At 57.5% G+C, this 18,604-nt stretch overlaps 6 protein-coding genes across 6 annotated transcripts; 3 read left to right on the top strand and 3 right to left on the bottom strand.

Annotated features, from left to right (window-relative positions):
* Positions 1-3,080: 3,080 nt before the first annotated feature.
* Positions 3,081-3,891, bottom strand: BJ171DRAFT_158299 (uncharacterized protein). The gene has a single exon (XM_053105860.1). It carries the CDS (start codon positions 3,749-3,751, stop codon positions 3,200-3,202), a length of 552 nt encoding a protein of 183 aa, XP_052965107.1. The 5' UTR covers positions 3,752-3,891; the 3' UTR covers positions 3,081-3,199.
* A 2,146-nt stretch (positions 3,892-6,037) lies between these two features.
* BJ171DRAFT_425876 (uncharacterized protein) lies at positions 6,038-7,332 on the top strand (the record flags this gene model as incomplete). Its single annotated transcript, XM_053107743.1, has 3 exons — positions 6,038-6,280; positions 6,485-6,910; positions 7,108-7,332. Coding segments are annotated over 3 exons (894 nt in total), but the record flags the coding sequence as incomplete, so codon positions are not given.
* Positions 7,333-7,667: 335 nt separating this feature from the next.
* BJ171DRAFT_158287 (uncharacterized protein) lies at positions 7,668-9,352 on the bottom strand. Its single transcript, XM_053105859.1, has one exon. It carries the CDS (start codon positions 9,081-9,083, stop codon positions 8,091-8,093), a length of 993 nt encoding a protein of 330 aa, XP_052965105.1. The 5' UTR covers positions 9,084-9,352; the 3' UTR covers positions 7,668-8,090.
* Positions 9,353-9,665: 313 nt separating this feature from the next.
* BJ171DRAFT_511586 (cyclic nucleotide-binding-like protein) lies at positions 9,666-11,912 on the bottom strand. Its single transcript, XM_053111600.1, has 5 exons — positions 11,306-11,912; positions 10,981-11,041; positions 10,599-10,778; positions 10,182-10,476; positions 9,666-10,044 (listed from the first exon to the last, which is right to left on the bottom strand). Exons 1-5 carry the CDS (start codon positions 11,902-11,904, stop codon positions 9,797-9,799), a joined length of 1,383 nt encoding a protein of 460 aa, XP_052965104.1. The 5' UTR covers positions 11,905-11,912; the 3' UTR covers positions 9,666-9,796.
* A 2,065-nt stretch (positions 11,913-13,977) lies between these two features.
* Positions 13,978-15,956, top strand: BJ171DRAFT_511585 (uncharacterized protein). The gene is made up of 5 exons (XM_053111599.1): positions 13,978-14,298; positions 14,405-14,489; positions 14,695-14,901; positions 15,146-15,225; positions 15,318-15,956. Exons 1-5 carry the CDS (start codon positions 14,092-14,094, stop codon positions 15,516-15,518), a joined length of 780 nt encoding a protein of 259 aa, XP_052965103.1. The 5' UTR covers positions 13,978-14,091; the 3' UTR covers positions 15,519-15,956.
* A 94-nt stretch (positions 15,957-16,050) lies between these two features.
* BJ171DRAFT_625406 (uncharacterized protein) lies at positions 16,051-18,522 on the top strand. The gene is made up of 3 exons (XM_053115505.1): positions 16,051-16,310; positions 16,454-16,612; positions 16,877-18,522. The coding sequence occupies exons 1-3, from the start codon at positions 16,073-16,075 to the stop codon at positions 18,307-18,309; spliced, it is 1,830 nt and encodes a 609-aa protein (XP_052965102.1). The 5' UTR covers positions 16,051-16,072; the 3' UTR covers positions 18,310-18,522.
* Positions 18,523-18,604: the final 82 nt, after the last annotated feature.

Here is an 18,604-nt window from a genome sequence, read left to right as displayed (position 1 = left end):
GTATCCGCAGGGTACATTCGTCGAAGCTGGAGTTGCTTCAGGGGGCTCGTTGCTCCAACCCGACAACATCAGTCAGGGGAGGTATCGACTGATGACACATCCTGCACACTTGCCTTCATCGTAGCGAGCTCCATCGAAGAGCGCTCCCCAGGCGATTGGCCGCGTTGGCTCCCAAGCAAGCGGATAGTTCGTCCCCGAGCATGAATCAAGGAGGGCTATCGGCACCGTCCGGGTGCATGAGCCACGAGGTGTGTCGAGCAGCACAGCGAGCCAGCAGACCACTGTCACTTTGGGAGCCCACTCATTTGCATGACCAGCCACCACCTTGGTCCCCAAGCGGCATGTCGCCTGCCCAACATCGGCCACGAAAGAACCTGCACGTCGACTGACGCCATCTGCCCTCATCAGGACGCATCGCCAACGCTGAAAGAGAAGCCTCCGTCGCATACCCCAGCAGCTAGCCAGCGTGGATCACCCAGGGATGGCTCTTGCGAGCGGCTCTCGACTCTCATAGAGGCACTGGAAACCTCATCGATCGAGGATATCTCTCGGCTAGTCGACGAGATGCTTCAAGATTCAGAAGGAACGCAGTTGCACGGCAGCCCCTCAAGTCAAGACGAGGCACACGAGCGACTGCGGTCCGATATTGTGCATGTGCTGCTGGACAACATGCATGAGAGTAAGCTCACAAACCACAGCCTTGGCTTTGGGGCAATCATCTTCAAGGCAAGTACAAAGCATAGACTGTTCGTGAATCGCAGCTAGTCTCGGAGAATGCGTGAAGCCAATCTGCACAATCGAGACTTTGTACCCTCCTCCGTCAGCGTTGGCCAAAGGCAAGTCGTCATCTCATACGTGCACACCGAACGGGTCACACTCAATAGCTCACAAGGGACGAGAAGAGCATCGCCAGCGTGTTCAAGTACCTATACAAGATGAGCAAGAGCGAGGCAAGCGATGAGTACTTTGGCAAATACGACTACATTGGTATGGCCGATTCGTGCACCCAGCCACCCACCAAATCCAATCCAACCCAATCCAACCCAATCCAACCCAATCCAAGTCTATTCAATCCAAGCCTATTCAATATACACATCAGCCAGTACTTACTATCACCAACGCTCTGTTTCTCCTCGATAAAGCATACTATTTCCAGTTTTTGAAAGACAGCTTTGATGGCCTGAGCCCGGATCAGCTGTTTCCGTCTCGCTACGACATGCTCATCATCGCGTCGGGGACACTCAAGAACGTCTCATCCAACTCGGAGCCGAACCAAGTGCGCCTGCTCCAGTTGGGATACATTGAGCTTGCAGCGAACATTCTCGAGTTGTGCTATCAGGTACAACACATACCCAGCGATGGAGACCATCGATTCCCAACCTCAACGCTTGAGTAGCTACCGACTATTGCGTGGCCGTGGACTCACACACATGTGGCTGCATTGTTGCTGCATCGATCTCCACATGTCCACAGAAGCACACACTCTTTCATCACTCCAACCAAAAGAACGTCCAGGTGTCGCACTTTCTTATTCAGGTGAGTCAGGGCCGCAGGCACACACGCCTGTGGGTCTGATGTGTGGATATGGATAGCTATTATTGCCTTGCAGATTCGAAGCTGCCGAATCCTGTGTCGGATCTGGTCCTAGTGGCTCATCGTCATAATCGGTTCTCGAAACAATACCGCACGCTGGGTTTAGATCACCGGCATTCTTCGAAACCTGGTCACGATCCACGCCGACAGATCGAAGCTCCTGGACTGCAATGTCGTTGAGCATCTGCAGCTACTCATGAGCGAGGAGATGGGACTCGTCGACTCGTCCGAGCTGATGCTGAATGTTTCACGAATTCTGAGGTGAGTTCGTGTCAGCCAGCCGCCAAGACACACTGCAGATTGGAATCCAGACTGGTCTTTGTCCAATGAGCTGGATTTTGTCGCTCGGTACTGACGCCACGGTGCACACACAGCAAGCTCTCTTTGAATGGACATTGCAAGTCCAGGATGATGTCAAAAGAGTTCATCGAATCGTCGTTAGCGCTGTTGTTTAGATGCCAGAGCTACCAGGTACAGCCCCGGACCACTCGCACCGGCCCAGGCCAAACTTCCGCGGTACTGTGGTTATTTCGTCGCACGATTCTATGTCCATGCGCTGTTCCAGTTGTCTCTGGGGCCGAGATACTCTGAGTATCGAGATCTGCCAGGATATCTCGGTTCCTCCGTATGCGTGAATGCAGGTTTACCCGCTTGTTCAACGCTCGCATCTCCATTCACTGACTCGAGGACGGGTCCACAGCCGATCCTTGTTCGAATCAGCTTTGTCCTCGGCAATCTCACCTCGGTGTTGACCCCGTGCCACCAGTACTTTCGGCCGTGGCTTGGTGAGCTAGTTGCACTGATGGATATATACCTTCAAGGAAGTCTGTATCCGTTCGGATATCGTCCCGAATGCTTGGAGCCTGGCCAGGCGGATTCAGCCTCTGGCGAAGACACGGAAGATACCGCTGCCGAGATGGCCCGAAACGACGAGGTCTTGATCAAGGTAAGTCAAACGGGAAGGCACATAAGCCGGCATGCCTATTGGACGACTTGGACGAGGGCCTTCACCCCAGAGAGAGTGCCAGTAACGTCGTTAGCACCAGTCGCGACTCTGTGCTGGCGACCTTCCCTCTAAAGAGTCTGTCATGGACAAGCCATTCGGTCTGCTTGGACACTCGAGTGATCTGAACTCACTCTTGGCTGCGTTGCTTTCCGCAGATGATCCGGCTGATTGCCAATCTATCCGTGGATGAGGAATCGGGGCAGCAACTGGTCCGAATGATCGAACTTGAGAGTCTCTTGAGCATCCTGGGTGAGTACCGGTCCCTGGTCATGCGTCGTATCAAGGGGGCTGCGACAATCACTCGTGCTGGAGATGGCTATCGCAACATCCGGACCCATGGATCGTCCGACTCTTCCGACTGACCCAACTTGTTGATCGTCATACTTGCGAACTGTGCGATGCTGTAATTGGCTCCGGGATTGGCCTCGGGCACGCACCTGCACTCTCGCAGTCCAAAAGGACCTCAAATCCAACGAGGAGTTGGTTCTCAATGTCCTTGGGGCGCTCGCCAACTTCACTTTCTACAGGAGCAGCGACAACTTGATCTTTGGCCGGGCCGCACAGCAAACCGAGCGTAAGGCCTGGGTGCAAAAGCACCAGTCAACAGACACTATCTGTTTGTCCTGCCTTTGTGCCGAGTCCTGATTCCATAACGACTGTCGACTGACCAAGTACCATCCATGTTGCTTGCCCATGTGCCCCACCAGTGATCGCCTCGTTCCTGCTGGCATCCAACACAGAAATCGTCGCGGCAAGTGCCCGCATCCTTTCGAATCTGAGCCATGATCCAACACCGCGCCAGGTCCTGTACCAGAAGAAAGGCACCGAGACCTTGACCATCCTGCTGGACCACACCGATCGATGCGTGTTAGTGTCGACATGCGGCACCTTGGTCAACCTCGTAAGCTCGCCCATCCACTCCCGGATCTTGATCGAGAACGGTGGCTTGCAGAAGTTACTCGAAGTCGTGGAAGGGTCGATCAATCTGCAGGACTGGGAGCTCGCAAGGGCCTCGGGTATGGTGCTCAGCAACATCATTATGCCCCTGGCGGACAGCTGCCGGGGATTTGCTGGGCTGGGCCCATCCCACCGGGGGCTGGCCGCGCGGATGGAGAGTATCGGCTTTGGCGACGAAGTGACCGACAGGCTCATCGAGATGCTTGAGGAAGTGCTTGGTAAGAATCATGCGAATGTGCAGATGTCGCTCGGACGCAGCGGTGTCCGGGGACGACGATTGTCATAGAAGACAGCTGAGATAGCGTCTCGCCTTGCCATTCCTTTGGAGCCGGATTCTTGGGTTCGGCCAAAGCACCATCGATCTCACCTCCCGCGGTCCTGTCGCCGATTCAGATTCCACGCCTTCGTACGAAGAGGAGAGCTTCCAGGACTACAGCGAGTTCCGGACGATTGCCATTCGGCTGCTCGACCTGCTGCTACCGTCGTGCCTGACGCCGGAGAGCGATTTCGATGTGGTCGAGGAGGTGTATGTGGGCGACACCGACGACGTTGGGGTCGGCAACGACGAATGATAGACACACAGACCTCTGTCCTGGCTGGATGCGGTATTTCGCTGTCTGCGACCGAGGAAGAGGGCACAGGGCAGTGCCGGGCATGCCGATCGCCAGGACACACGGACCCGCCTGGCAATGCGCATGGGAACGGGCATGGGTGTCGGGGTCCGCTGCGTGCATTGCATATCCGCTGCTGTCCCGCTCGTCCAGGCATTGCCCCGGCACCGCCGGGTCTGCTCCGGCACTGGCCGTCCGTCCGCTCGCTGGCGCTGCGGTGGCCGATGTGGTCGGCAAAGGTGGGTGGGAAAGACGGTAGGATTGCTGCCCCGATGCAACATTGGCATTGCGAGCCACAGGGGAAGCCGCAGCAGTGCTCGAGCGACACCGGCTCGGTCTGCTGTGCTCACTCCTGGAGACTTGCCCCGGATGCGACGAGCATGCAGCGGTGGTGGTGGTGGTGGTGGTGCGGTCTGTCGGCCCTCGTCGGTCGCAGGGCCAGAGTGTGCACTTTTTTTTTTTTTCGCCTCATGGAGTGGAGGCTTGGCTGCTCGTTTCCTGCCTCCCATTGCGCCTTCGGCCCGCCCGCCTCGCCCCGCCCCGGCCTGCTGCCTTGGCCATCGTCTCGCCAGGCTCCCTCTGCCCCACTCGCTCCTCCGTGCCGGTCTCGCTGCCGATCGCATCTACGTATGTGTCTGCTGCTGCTGCGTCCGCTCGGCCTGCTGCCGACCCTGCTCCATCGGCCTGGATCGTGCTGCTAATCCTTCCCGTCGTCGTGCCGCCGGTCTTGGTCGCTTCTTCCCTCTGCCACCGCCCGCTGTCGGCTGTCTCGGCCCCGCCCTGCGTCCCCGTGGCCTCTGTTCCCAGATCATCATGATGGCTACAGCTGCATCCGGAAAGCAACTCTTTGTTGGGAATGTAAGCTGTCCTGCGACTCTCCTGGATGCTCGACCCGGCTGTCACTCCAGCTTGGTTGGGCTTTGGATGGCCGGCGGCTATTTCCGCCATCGCCATCGCCTTTGGCCAGTCTTGTCGATCGCCATCCATCTGACCTTCGCGGCTCGGTCGCTCGGCTTTCCTCCGGCAGCTCCCTTTCGTTGTGACCTCGCAGGATCTGAATGACCTGTTTGCAGAGTCCGGTAAGTCAGTTGCCCAGTCGGCAACCAGGGGTCCGTCCGGGGGGTGGGGCTTGCGATGTGTTGCAAGCAATGCCGCCTGGAGCTGTTGGCAAAGACCTTTGCCCGAGACCATCGCTTGGGACTGTCGCAGATGACCATCGCGCTGGAATCCTGGACACGCCTCCATCTATCGGTGTCTCGATAGTCAGCCGGGATCTGCTGCGCCAGCGACAAACGATGTCGATCTGCTTGTCGCTGCCTCGGCCTCTTGGCTCATCCGCTCCTCTCGCTCTCGGCTGACAGGCAAGGTCGTGCGCTCCGAGGTCATCTCGACTCCCAGCGGCCGCTCCCGTGGCTTCGGCACCGTCCTCTTTGAGACCCAGGAAGAGGCCAACAATGCCATCAACGCCTTCAACAACTATGAGTGGCGCGGTCGCAAGATCGAGGTTCGCGAAGATCGAGCTGTTCGAGCTGCCCCTCCGGCTTCGGCTGCCAACCCTGCTGTGGCTGCCGTTGCCGCTGCTGCCGCCGCCGCTGCTGCTGCTGCTGCCGCAGTTGCAGCCGATGGCTCCGAAGCCCCTGCCGCGGAAGTTGGTGAGTCCATGTACATGCAGATCGCGTGAGAGAAGAAGCCTGGTGACAGGCATCGGCATCCACATCCGCATCCACATCCACATCCACATCCGCATCGGCATCCACATCTGCATCCGTATCTTGGTTCTATATCATTCATCGGCCATGACGACTGACACTCCGGACATATCGATACAGCCGAGGATGAAACCGACGCTTCCAGCATCAACGTGCGCGCGCTGTTTGTCGGAAACCTGCCGTACTCGGTCGGCTGGCAGGATGTCAAGGACCTGTTCCGACAGGCCGGCAACGTGGTCCGATCAGATATCCCACTCGATTACCAGGGTCGATCCAAGGGCTTTGGCACGGTGCTGATGGGCACCATCGAGGACGCCAGGGCTGCCGTCAAGATGTACAACGGCTATGAGTGGAACGGCCGTCGCATCGAGGTCCGCGAAGATCGCACCTATGTCGAAGGCGCCGTGGTAAGTCTCGCGGGGGAAAGGCTGTGCGGCAAGGCCGGTGCGATGCGAGGTTGGCGGTATTTGCTTTATATGCGACTGTGTATGCGACTGTGTATGCGACTGTGCATGTGTCCGTGGTATCTATCGCATTTGCTGCATTTGCCACATCTGTCAAACGGATCGTATGTGCCTCTGGGTAGCAGCACAATCATCGCCAAACAGCATATCCCGGAAACCGACCTAACCCACTCCAACCCTTATCCACAAACCGACCACACCCAGCCCCGGGCTGTCGCCGCTCCGGCCTTCAACGCCCCTTCGTACAACTCGGCCGTACCCAACCCTCCCGTTTCTGCCCCCGGCCGCCAGCTGTTTGTCGGCAACATCACCTTCACGGTGCAGTGGCAGGAGCTCAAGGACCTGTTCCGCCAGCACGGAGACGTGATCCGCGTCGACATTGCCCAGGACGGACAGGGCCGTAGCCGTGGATTCGCACAGGTGCTGATGAGCTCGGCCGAGGAGGCCAAGGCCTGCATCCAGGCCCTGAACGGGTACGAGTTCTTTGGACGACCGCTCGAGGTCCGCGAGGACAGATACACAAGCGAGGCTGGCGGATCGGCCGCCGGAACCCAGGTGTTTGTTGGCAACGTAAGTGCTACGCGGGATGAGCTGCGAGTGCATCCCGATGGCGATGGCGATGGCGATGGCGATGGCGATGGCGATGGCGATGGCGATGGCGATGGCGATGGCGATGGCAATGGCGATGGCAATGGCAGTGGTACGACAGGGTCCAATGCTCATTTCCATGCTCCCCTCTCTGCTCCTTCCGGGATGCTATTCCACAGCTGCCATACTCGTTCCGCTGGCAAGAGCTGAAGGATCTCTTCCGAAACAGCGGCCTCAACCCGGTCCACGCGGACATTATGGTCGAGTCAGGCATGGGACGCTCCAAGGGCTGCGGCACCGTTCGATTCGCCAGCCGCGAGGAGAGCGACCGCGCTGTGAGAGAGTTCAACGGAACGATCGTCTCTGGCCGCAACATTGTTGTCAAGCTCGACAAATTTGCATAAAGCAGCTATGCCCCACTTTCGGCGGCCATCCCCTTGATCTTCCCACTGCCCTTTGCATTTCACTTTGTTTGCGCTTACCTCACCTTCCCCGCTTCTTTCCCTCCCGCCCTTGCTCTCCATCTCTCCATTGCACTTGTTCCATATTTGCCAGTTTTGATGTATATTGTTATGGATGTAACCGGCTGATGTACCTTCGGACGGCCTCTCAGAAAGCCATGTATCAAACTGAATCAAAAAAGGAAGTTGAGGAGAACAGAGAAAAGCGGCGAGTCACTTCAGATTCGAGGACGATGCCGATTGCCATCATCCGATGTACATTCAAAGTGCTCGGAGCGACCGGTCTGGAGATTTAAACAGATCAATGTATTGAAGGGGCAGAGTCGGGGGGGGGCAAAGAAGCAATGTGTGTGCTTTGGACAGCAGATCGGGTACGGAGAAGTACTTTGGCAAGACGTGGGCAACGCATACCCATCAAGCCATCCAGAGCAAGCAAAAAGCAACAAGAGCAAAGCGACATGATGTGAATACGGGGGTAGCTGTGGGACGGCGGAGAGGGGAGGACAAATCTAGATTGCTGGGCAAGGCAGCTTAGAAGGGGCAAAGGTCGACGGTCTGCAAAGCTCATGGAAGTCTGTCAAGCAAGGGTAGAGCGAAACATGACAAACACAGGATACAGGAGCGGCGGTGGGCAATTGAATAATTGGTGGCGACGACGGCAGCGGGGGGGGGATCTTGAGGGTAGGACAGGCGTCTGGCTCTTACTGCACCATGGCAGTCAGTCCCAGGACGACAAGCGACGAGACCAGCGTCAGGACCACCGAGGCGGGTCGCACGGTCGAGTCGGCAGCCGAGGCCTTCAGCCCACGGGCAACGAGCTGGGCAGGCGAAGCCGAGGCGGATGCCGAAGCCGAGGATGCCGATGCTGAGGCCGAGGCGGTGCCGGTAGCATTGGCGGACTGGGTCGAGTTGCCAGAAGGCGAGGCCGGGGTGGTGGTGTTGGTGTTGGTGGTGTTGCCAGACGGCGGCGGCGGCGAGGGAGTGACGGGAACGACACCAGGACACTTGGGCACGCTGGCCGAGAGGGCATCGGTGTAAGGCTTGAGGAACCGGAAGAATGAGAAGGTGGTGGCGTTGGTCGAGGTCTGGTACTGGCGCTGGACGCAGGACGTGCACATGACGTTCTGGTTCTGGGCCTGCGAAACAGGCGGGAAGATGGAGAGGAGCGATGGGGCGGCGGTGTTGTTGGGATCCTGCGACAGACCCGGGATCTTGCTCTGGAAGTTGGCATAGTTCTGCAGCAGGCAGTATCCCTGGCCGTTCGAGCTGTCACGGAGACATCCGATGGTGGTCAAGGCCGAGATGGTCAGGGCAATCTCGGGGACGGTGATGCCGCCAAGGACGGTCGAGAAGAAGCTGTCGCTGGGGTTGTTGGAGGCCAGGAAGATCGACGAGGTGCCGCAGTACGGGTACAGCGAGATGGAAAAGGTCTGCACGGCCGAGGCGCAATCCGAGCTGCAGAGCGACAGGACGAAGGAGCCGTCGACAGCAAAGGCGCCGGGGGCCGAGGCAATTGTCAACAGGCCAGAGCCGCCGCAGGAGCCGACGAGCTGACCGAGGGCGCCGGTCTGGTTGAAGGCGTCCTTGCAGGTCTGGGGGAGAGTGGGATCCCAGGGCAAAAAGTCGATGCTCTGGGCCGAGGCCAGGGCAGCCGAGGCCACGAAGCCGGTGAGGAGTGACAGCGAGAGTTTCATGCCGACGGGGGATGCGGGGGCGATTGTGGGAAGACGGGAGCGAAGGACTGGGGACTGTGGATAGGCAAGGTCGGGAGGGACGAGCCGAGGCTTGAAATCCAAGTGGGTCGTCCAAGACGGATGTGCAGGACAGATGTGTAGGACAAATGTGCAGGACCGGCGTCCAAGACTGATGTCCAAGGGGAGCGGACCCAGGAGACGATTGGGGAAGGAGGTTGCGGAAACGAAGCCGAAGAACGAAGTCGAAGGACGAAGCCGAAGGACGAAGCCGAAGAAGGAGACCAAAGTGCCTTTGGAGCAGGCCAAACCGACGACAGGCGAGGGGCGAAACGGGGTTGCGGCGGGCGCCGCACCGCGACGCGACACGCTCGCACAAAAGGCAGGCGGGCGCGCCGTGTGTGACATTTAGTGCGCGCATCTCGTGTCGGACGCGGGCGAGGGTGCGCCACACACGCGCTCACCGTCGCACAGGTAACTTGCTGTGGCGTGCGCAGCACCTGTGCCTGAGAACGTTCCATTCCAGGTTCCGGCCCTTTTGCCCAGCACCAGCACCAGCACCAGCACCAGCACCAGCACCAACGGCAGTGTCCAAAAGCGCTCCTCTATTGTGCATGATGGCGGCGCTGCGCCGGCCAGGCCCCGGATGTTCCTGGCGCGCTCAGGCAATCTCGTTCCATGGACCATCGCCGGTCCCGTCGCATTTCTGTTCCCCCTCACCCGCCACCGGTCGCGACCGAACGGCTCAGGCTGTTTTGCTTTGGTACTCCCAAGATGCGGATCCGTCGCTCCTGCTTCTCGGATCGCTTGAGTCTGTCTTGGTAGATGAGCTGGATGCGTCGGCGCACGTCCTCGTATTCGATGAGAATCTCGTTGAAATCGTCCTTCGCCAGCCGGTACAGCACACAATGCTTTGCCGCCCGGACTGTTGCCGTCCGTCGTCCTCCCGATATGAGCGATAGCTCTGCGTTTCCAGTGGAGCCGCCGGCGTTAGCTGAGAACCGCCACATGCTGCCAGCTCTCTCGCGTTCTCTCGTGGCGATCGGGCTGGCAGCCGCACTCAGTCTCTGCTGCAAGCACCATCATCTCTGTCAGACTCACCGCCAAAGAAACTGCCTTCTTTCAGCCGAGTTACTGAGACGCCATTGACAATTACTTCGCACTCGCCGGTCTCGATAAAGTACATGGAATCGCCCTCCTCGCCTGCGATGAAGATGTCTTCATCCTTGACAAAGTAGCACGGCACCAGTGCCATTGCAATCTGCCACGAAAACAGGTTGTCTCGTCCGTCGTTCTCGTGCCGTGACAAAAAGTCGACCTTGGAGATCAGGTCGCTGCAGTTCCAAAGGGCAATGTCTCGGATGATGGGCACGTTCAACTCGCTGAGGAGGCCGACCTTGAGAAGACGACCGTCAGAAAGATGCGCCCTGCTTTGGCCTCGGTGGCGGCCACTACTCGGCGCCCCAAGTGACAAAACTGAATCATTGGCCTCCTCCAGTCGGCCTCCATGCTGCCTACCTCGTCAAAGTACTTTCCCTTGTACTTGACGTAGTAAAAGTCCCGGACGCGCTGTCGGAGGACCTCAGGAACCTGCTTGTATCGCAGGTATTCGTTGACCGTGTCCATTTTTTGCCGGTAGAGCCGTGCAGAGCCGTCAAATCCGACAAACGAGAACAGTGTCGCGATAATGGATGCATACTGATGTCCAGAGTCCATACCATTCATGCGAGTTAGCCATTGGAATGAACGACGGACATCGTGGAAAGTGCAGCCACGCATCCAGCATATTCGTGCTCAATACATCCGCTGCTTGTGCCAACGACAGCCTCCTCTGACTATAGAACAATAAACTTTGCGGCAATGCCCCATTCACCCAATTCTTTGGATATGCTACACTCACCAACAAGGATGCAAACACCACAAAAGAAATAAAGATGCATTGCTGGACAGTGTCGGTCGACCTGCGGGCAGTCGTTGACGTAGTTGTTGAGTTTGATTGCAAGGCGAGTGGGAAGATCGGTCATGCACCCGCGATTCGAGAGCATCCTGGCATGCCGGCTCCCCCGCCTGGCTATTTATCCCTCATCATCCTTCACCAAAGTCTCTCCAGCCCGCCACAGGCGTTTGTCCTCCATATCCAGTGTTTTGAGAATCCTCGTGTCCATGAAAATCGAAAGGGAATGGCGGGCCAACAGGAGTGGACTTGCTCAAGGGCCATCACTTACTTGTAGCTCATCTGGAACGTGTTTGCGATGGCCATCTGAAAAGTCCAGATATACTGCGCGAGCACTCGCTCTTGGAGGACAACTGATGCATCTACCCAGTCGGCATAGTTGTTGTATCGCCCTAGCAACCAGAGTGCACAAGCCTCCCAGTGCAGCACCAGGAGCAGAAAGGTGGTAAGAAAAGCAAACATGAAGTGTCCCTGGGAGAACTCAAACTTCTCGTCGAGGTAGTTGAGAAACGCCGCAAAGAGCGGCGACTTTTTGAGCTTGTAGTAAAAGTTGCGACACGCAAAGAACTTGAGCAGCAAGAGCGGCTGTGGATTTGGCAGGAACTGATCAAATGGAATGATGGCGACGATATCGAGACAGAAGTTGAATGACTTTTTCACGAATCGCATTGCCGGCGAGACCACGGGGGCATTGTCGTTGCGCTCTGACGGCAACAGCATCGTTCGGATAGCCAGGTCCGCGAGAAACAGCAGCCCGTATGCCGTGGATGCGGGAGCTACGTAGTAGTAGAGCCTTTCCATTGCTGCAAAGAGGGGAACCAAAAGCAATACCGTGGCTTGAACCACTGAGTGCCGGGTGCACGTAACCATCAATTAACTCATGGACATTCGTCAACCCAACGGCACGATGTCATGAGAAACAAAGGCAACGTGGACAGCAGATACTATGTTATGGATGTCAGGAAAGGCTCTCATGGTGCCCACCCAACCTCCAAAATCCTGCAGGGAATATGCTCGCATCGATAGCGCACATTCAAACAGTTCATCTGAATGCACAAAGTAGCCGCGGCCCATAGTCATACCAGCCATGAAAATCGTCCACCAATTGTAGAATGTTGAATCTGGGTGAATGCATATTAAACGCATGCGCTGCTCGCCTGCGTCCTTCTGGTTAGAATGCAGTCCCAGCTCGGCATCGAGATCGATGTTGCTCTTGAGAACTTCGACGCTTGTTGTCGAAGTCTTTGTATAACTTGTGCTCTGAGCTGCCTGGTTCAAATGTGAGTTCCTGGCCATGGTCATTGGCCTCGTCATTATATCTGGAGGGCACCTGGCCGGAACGGCCCCGCTTCCTTGGGTCGGAGCTGCAGAGCTGCCTGGACTCGGAGCAAAGCCGGTCCCCTGAATATGTGCGTCTTTGACCTGTTTTAAATTCGATTGAGATGATCCCTCGAGGTTGATCACTGGTATAGAGGGCTTTTCGGCGACACAAGTATTGGGCAGTGTGGGCCCACCGATTGCAGCTGTCGGCAACGTCGTCGTCGACGGCGCTGATGGCTGCGCGGGAGTTGTGCCAGGAGCGGCTTGCAGCGACGAGGGCGGTATCGTTCCAGATACACCAGCGGTGGCTGCTGCCGGCTTGGTGATATCCGAGATCAAATTCATGGCCGAATTCTTCAGCAAATCGAGGCCTAGCGACTTTCGGCGGTTTGTTGACTGCGAGCGCGTGAGTTCCGATGGCTGTGTGAAGATCGTTTCCAGCGTATTCAGCCTGGCCTCGGACTTGGTCGGCATAATCTGTTGAGAGTGTGCACCTTCCATCATCAGATCCGGCCTGATGGAGGAAAGCGGCAGCGCGCTGGACGGCTGCCGGGCGAGCATCATCGAGGGCATGGTTTCGCGACGGAGGAACTTTTTGTCGGCAAGGGCGGTCCTGTAGACTGATTTGGACTTGGCCGTCTCAGACAGGGCCGAGTGCGAGGCCTGCCACGAAGCCATGTGATGAAGGCTCTCCTGAGAATCGTAGTTCGGCCTCAAGAAGGACTGCCGTGGATGTGATGCACGTCGCGGCACCGAAATCCTCGCTTCGAGGCCCTCAAGGAATCGCCCGCACATAGTAGAGCTGCTTCACGGATGTCCTCAAGAATGCCGGTCTCATCTTCCTGGTAGGGTTCCTCGATGTCGTCCGCGTCACTGGCGCTCTCGTAGCCATAATCATTGCTGCCCAGTGACGCTTTTGACTGCTCTTCTCCACGGGTGTCATTGGCTTCAGGCTGCTGCTCAGGCTCTTCGGGGATTTGGATGCTTCCTCTGCTGTGCCGCCTTTCCGATCCTACCGAGCTCATACTGGCATCGCTTCTCTTCCTTTCGGGATGGAGTCGCTCCTGATCGATTTCGCTAGTTCCGGAGATTTCTTGCATGCCCTCGGCGGCAAGCTGACGAGACAGCGGGCTGCTGAAGGACCGATTGCGTGCGACGCCGTTGCTCCTACCCGTCGATGGGTTTGAGGGATTGCTGCTCATCGAGTCGGAGGAAAGCCTCAACGACGAGACACGAAGACGACCAGTAAGGCTTTTCCCCTACGAAGACTCAAAGGGTATATGCCTATTGGAAGGGATACGCCTCTGCGGTACTGTCTCTGTCGCGGCTCCAGGGATGAATACTCAAACCGTGAGCTGGTCCAGTGTGACGACAGCGAATCATGTGCAATCAGGCAAGCCGTCGGGAGCGCAGTGAAGCAAGCCAGGCGCGGTGCAACGCAATCCAGTGCGTCGGTCGACTAGCACTCGCTATTGATTGGAGCTGCTCCATTCAGCACTCCTCCGTAACTGCCTGATCGGCACGGCCGAATGTTGCATTTGGCCGTTCTGGTGTCTGTTCCCACAGAGTCACGTGTAGAACTCACCACGACGGACTTGGCCGCGCTTTTCGCTCTGTTGGCCATCTCTGCCTCGACTGCACCTCCCAGCCTCGACTGCACCTTCTTGCCTGCCTGCCCCCTCAGCAGCCCACAGATCCAGCCCCACACGTTACCACAGTGCCGCCTGATTCTTCATCATGTCGAGCTCACTATCCGCTTCAGCAATCTCAAATCCAACATCGTCCTCGGTCCACGCCAAAATCGAGATGGACTGTCTCGACGACCTCACCTACCTCCAGGATCAGATCCGCAATGCCATCAAGGCCATCTTTTCCGAAATCAGGGCCAGACAAGACGGGCCTTTCGCCCTCGGCGACGAAGCGATGGAAAAGTTTACCGAGAAGGTCCGTTCCACCGACCCTCAGCTCGCTGGGCTCGTTCTGGATTTGGCTTGCTTGGCGTTGTGCTGACCTGAGGTGGCCATCATGCCTCTCCAACTCGTACCCACAGTACATAAAGCGCCTGTTCAAAATGGCTGGCCCAAACATCAAGATCAACGGCGTCGAGTTTGAGGAGGCCATCCAGAAGAAAGTAGGCAAGTATCAGCCTGGGCACAGCGCCGCCCCCCCCCCTACAATCGGCAACCGCAATCGGCAGAGCGGCACCGCGGCAGAGGCCAAATATCAGCTATCGATGTTGCTGAAGCCCTTGGGCTGGCCACCGGATCCCTGTTTCACTGAGTTCCTGGATCCGTGCTAACATCGACCATTGACTCGATGCGCCTTTGACTGGGGCTGCAGTCTACGAAGAATTCGACGAGGGCCTGAGCCGGAAATGCCAGGAGCTGGCCCACAAAGTCGAAATGAAGCGACTGGCCATTGCCGAGCTCAAGCGCAAGTGCCTCCCGGAAATCGAAACGCTTTCGGACAGTATTTTGGAGCAGCGTCTGGCCCTCATTCGATCGTTCAGCGCACGGCCGAACGCACAGCCTCTTGTGCCCGCCCACTGTAAGCCGCATTTTTTGCTGGACATGCACTTCGCATCGCATCGCATCGCATCGTATCGCATTGCAGCTCGCTGCGCTGTCACGCTCGATTCGCTCAGGCACATCCTGGCCGATTGCTACTGCACGCCCGGGCCTGCCTTGCATCCTGCCGTCGCCGCGCCGTGCCAAATCAACCTCGCTCAACGAATTCCAACTCGACTCACTCGGCCGCCTCTTCTTCGCGTGACCCGTGGCGGTCGGACCAGCTGCCCTGGACGACTTTGTGGATAGCCATGTCACTGAGCAATACGTCGCAAGTCTCGACATGGTCGCTGCAGTCAGCAAGGTATGGTGCTGTCTCTCGCCGCGCCGCCTGTGATGTCCTCGCCGGACCCGACACTGATCCTCCTTGCTGGCTGAATCGCTCGCTCGCTGCAGGACATTGAGCCAGTCGTCCAGAAGCTTCGGCGCGCCCGACAAGTGCTCGAGAGCTGGAACATCCCCCAAAGCAGCGTCGAGAGGACTCCCAGCCGGCGGTCGACCATGGGTGCCAGCACCACCCCCTCGGCGACCCCACGCAGGTCGCGATCGGGCTTCATGAGGCGGCTCGAAGCGACAGCCCAATATAACCCATATTAGGCAACTGTGGCAGTACACACCGCCACCGACATCGGGTCGCACACCCTGCGAGCGAGCGGATGCTCGTCGACCGGCCTTGGATACGCCCTCAAGAGCAAGCTGTCGATAGACAGACTGCAGAAGTACTGCGCATGGGATCAGTGGAATATGCACACTATCTCCGAATGGTGCCGGAAGCGGCTGGCGGTGGTGTCTTTGAGCGATTGCCGTTCGTCAGATGGCAAGACGACACAGTCATCGAGAGAAGCACGCACTTTGTATTGTGATCGGACCTGCTATGTCGCTGTGATGCAAGCCGCATAGCCTCGACCTGTCATGCTGATTTCTCTCTGGATCATTGGTTTGTGGGGGGAGGAGGAGAGAGACCACCCGTGAATACACCTGGTCGACGCCCATGGAGGATGAACAGCCAACATCGTCCCGGCATTATCCCGGCACCGTCGCAGCTGCTGCCCAGACACAGACCGAGAACAGCATCTTCTCGGTCCCCCAATCGATTCCAGCGAGGCAGCCACGGTGGTTGTTTTGGCGGGTTGAGGCTGGCCGCCCTCGCCATGTGGAAACGTGCCTCAGGCGCCAGCACCGTCGACATGCTCGGGTTGACTTTTACGAGCTGCATTCGCCCGCCCGCACTTGGCCGTCAAGATCTGCAAATGCCACTCAGCTACGACAAGTGGAACCACATCGAGGACTACTACTCCTCCGACGAGGACACCAAGAGGCCTCCGCCCGCGGCGGAGAGTCCAGCGCAACTATGCACGCTCTACACGGTTCCATGGGACTCGCATTGTGGTGGGATTGCTGACGACAGTTCGTGGTGATATTTCCATGGCTCGCTGGATGCTCGGCCGGTGCTGCCGCTCCTATCCCGGCAGGAGAGATCGCCGCTGCCCACGCACCAACTGACGCACTCGACTGCCTCATCGTCGCCTCAGAGTTGGTTCGCTGGGCGCTCGACCGCCACGAAGTGCCCTATCTGGAGAAATCGATTCCTTGGGGCCTGCATCTGTGGAGTGCTCTCGCGTTTTCGGATCCCATTCCCGCTCCGCAGCAGGTCCATTTCCCGATACTCGTTAATCCCAAAGGAGAGGTACGTGGCTTTCTTTATGCTGCTTTTGCTCGCTGCAGTATTGTGGAGACGATCCCATCCTGCCTCATGCGCGTGAATGTTGGCGCGAGAGGAGTGCGGCAAAACGCCTCACACATCCGGCAGTGCGTTGTCCGATGAAGTAGTGTTGGGAGTGTCCGTCCCATGGCGTTGTTGAGATATGCATACCGACAGGACCGTGCACTTGGAGTGAATCGCAACTGAACTCGTAGCTGGCTTTCTAACGCGTCGGCGGCCCAGGTTTTCAAAGAGTCAACCACCCAGATTCTCACGTTCCTGTTCTCGAGCTCCTTCACCCGGTCGCTGAGGATCTACACTCCTGTCTCTGTCTTGGACATTCAAGAGTCGTACGACGACGCCTTTGCAGCAGCGACCCGCACACTCTACCTCAACATGATCCTGTCGTCCGACCTGGCCCACCAGCACATGGTTGCCAATGTGCATCTCAACACACACAAGGCCATCTACTCGCTGACATGGCCCTTTTGGAAGCGCATCATGCGCTTCTACTACCATATCAATCCGAACACAGTGAAGCAGGCATCCGAGACCGTCGACCTTGTCTTTGCTCGCGTCGGCAAGACGTTGAGAGCGAATGGCAGCGCCAGAGGCAGCTCGACCACTTCTCCCTACCAGGTCGGCGAGCACTTCACAGCCGCAGACTTGTCGTTTGCGGCACACGCAGCCCTTGTGCTTCTCCCGAGCGAAGACGACGGCTCCTTTGGGTACAACATGGGAGTTGCCCTCCCGAGTCTCAAGGAGGTTCCGTTGTCGTACTCTCTCTATGCCAAGCGACTCCGTGCCACCACCGCTGGCAAATATGCGATCCAGATGTATCGCAAGGAGCGAGGCTTTCGCTTCGGCCGCAAGGAGAGCCGGTTTTCACGCGAGAACAACCCGTGGTGGGCCGAGCCCGGCAAGCTCGGCAGCTCCATCATCAGTGCGCTTTGGGTTGTTGTCCTCATAGTCGCGCCCTTGCTTGTCCTGGTGGCCCTCGTTGTCCCCATCTGGGTGTCGTTGACGGTCATGGTGGCCATTGCCGGCACAGTTTGGTTGTTCTGGGGCCAGAAGATACTTCAATTACGCTGTGTCCACAGGCTGCGTCAGCTGTGTTTCATTCTCTTTGCTAAGCACGGCATCAATTTGCCGAAGCGCCAAGCTAAGCGGCAGTTGGATCCCGAAGCAGAGGATGACGATTGCCAACATGATGGTGCCGAAGTGACCGACGACCTGGCGTTCCCGCCGATCCCCAGCGACAAGGCAACTACGTCACCCCTTTGCGAGGCTCAAATCGACAGCAAACTCGACTGTGTCATGCAGAGCGATGCAGCCAGCATCGGCGAGGACCTATCACTGGCTGCTGTGCCTTCCGAGGAAGACGACCTGGCTGTGCCATCGAGCCCTGGCGGCGCTGGCTTTGAAGATCATTATGCCTCGTTTAGACGCGAAAGGCTACCTTACTTCCGCCAGCACAAGCGACTCCAAGAAATTATAAACGACACGAGCCATATCATGTTCGATCACCCCGCAGTCGAGTTTAACAGCGTTTGTCGTCGGATCAAAACCGGAGTGCCCCCGGACGCAATGGTTGGCGGCGCTGTCGAGTACAGTGGGACTCGACTTCGACGAAGCTTTCGAAGCGACGAAACCATCGCCGTTGCCGCCGAGGGCGAGGCTATATAGTACACAGTCAGCATTTTCTCGGGTCGAGAGTCGAGAGCAAATGCATGCATTGTCTCGTTCATGGACACCGGTTCCAAGGATTGTCAAATGGATCGCAGAATGTGAAGCAAGAATAGCGAATATTGGCTGTGCTCTTCCAGAGCATAGCGTTTGGGTGTTGGAGCGTGTGGGTTGCTATCGTGGTTTCTGTTGCGCAAGTATAATTGACGGGAAATAATCTAATCGATAACAATCTGGCAATGCTTTGTGGCGTAGTCCATCGGAACTCGTCGCAATGTCCTGTTCAACCTCTGTA

The sequence above is a fragment of the Polychytrium aggregatum genome (assembly GCF_025602895.1).
Source record: "Polychytrium aggregatum strain JEL109 chromosome Unknown BJ171scaffold_27, whole genome shotgun sequence".
NCBI lineage: Eukaryota > Fungi > Chytridiomycota > Chytridiomycetes > Polychytriales > Polychytrium > Polychytrium aggregatum.
This window is presented reverse-complemented; position numbering and strand designations above follow the sequence as displayed.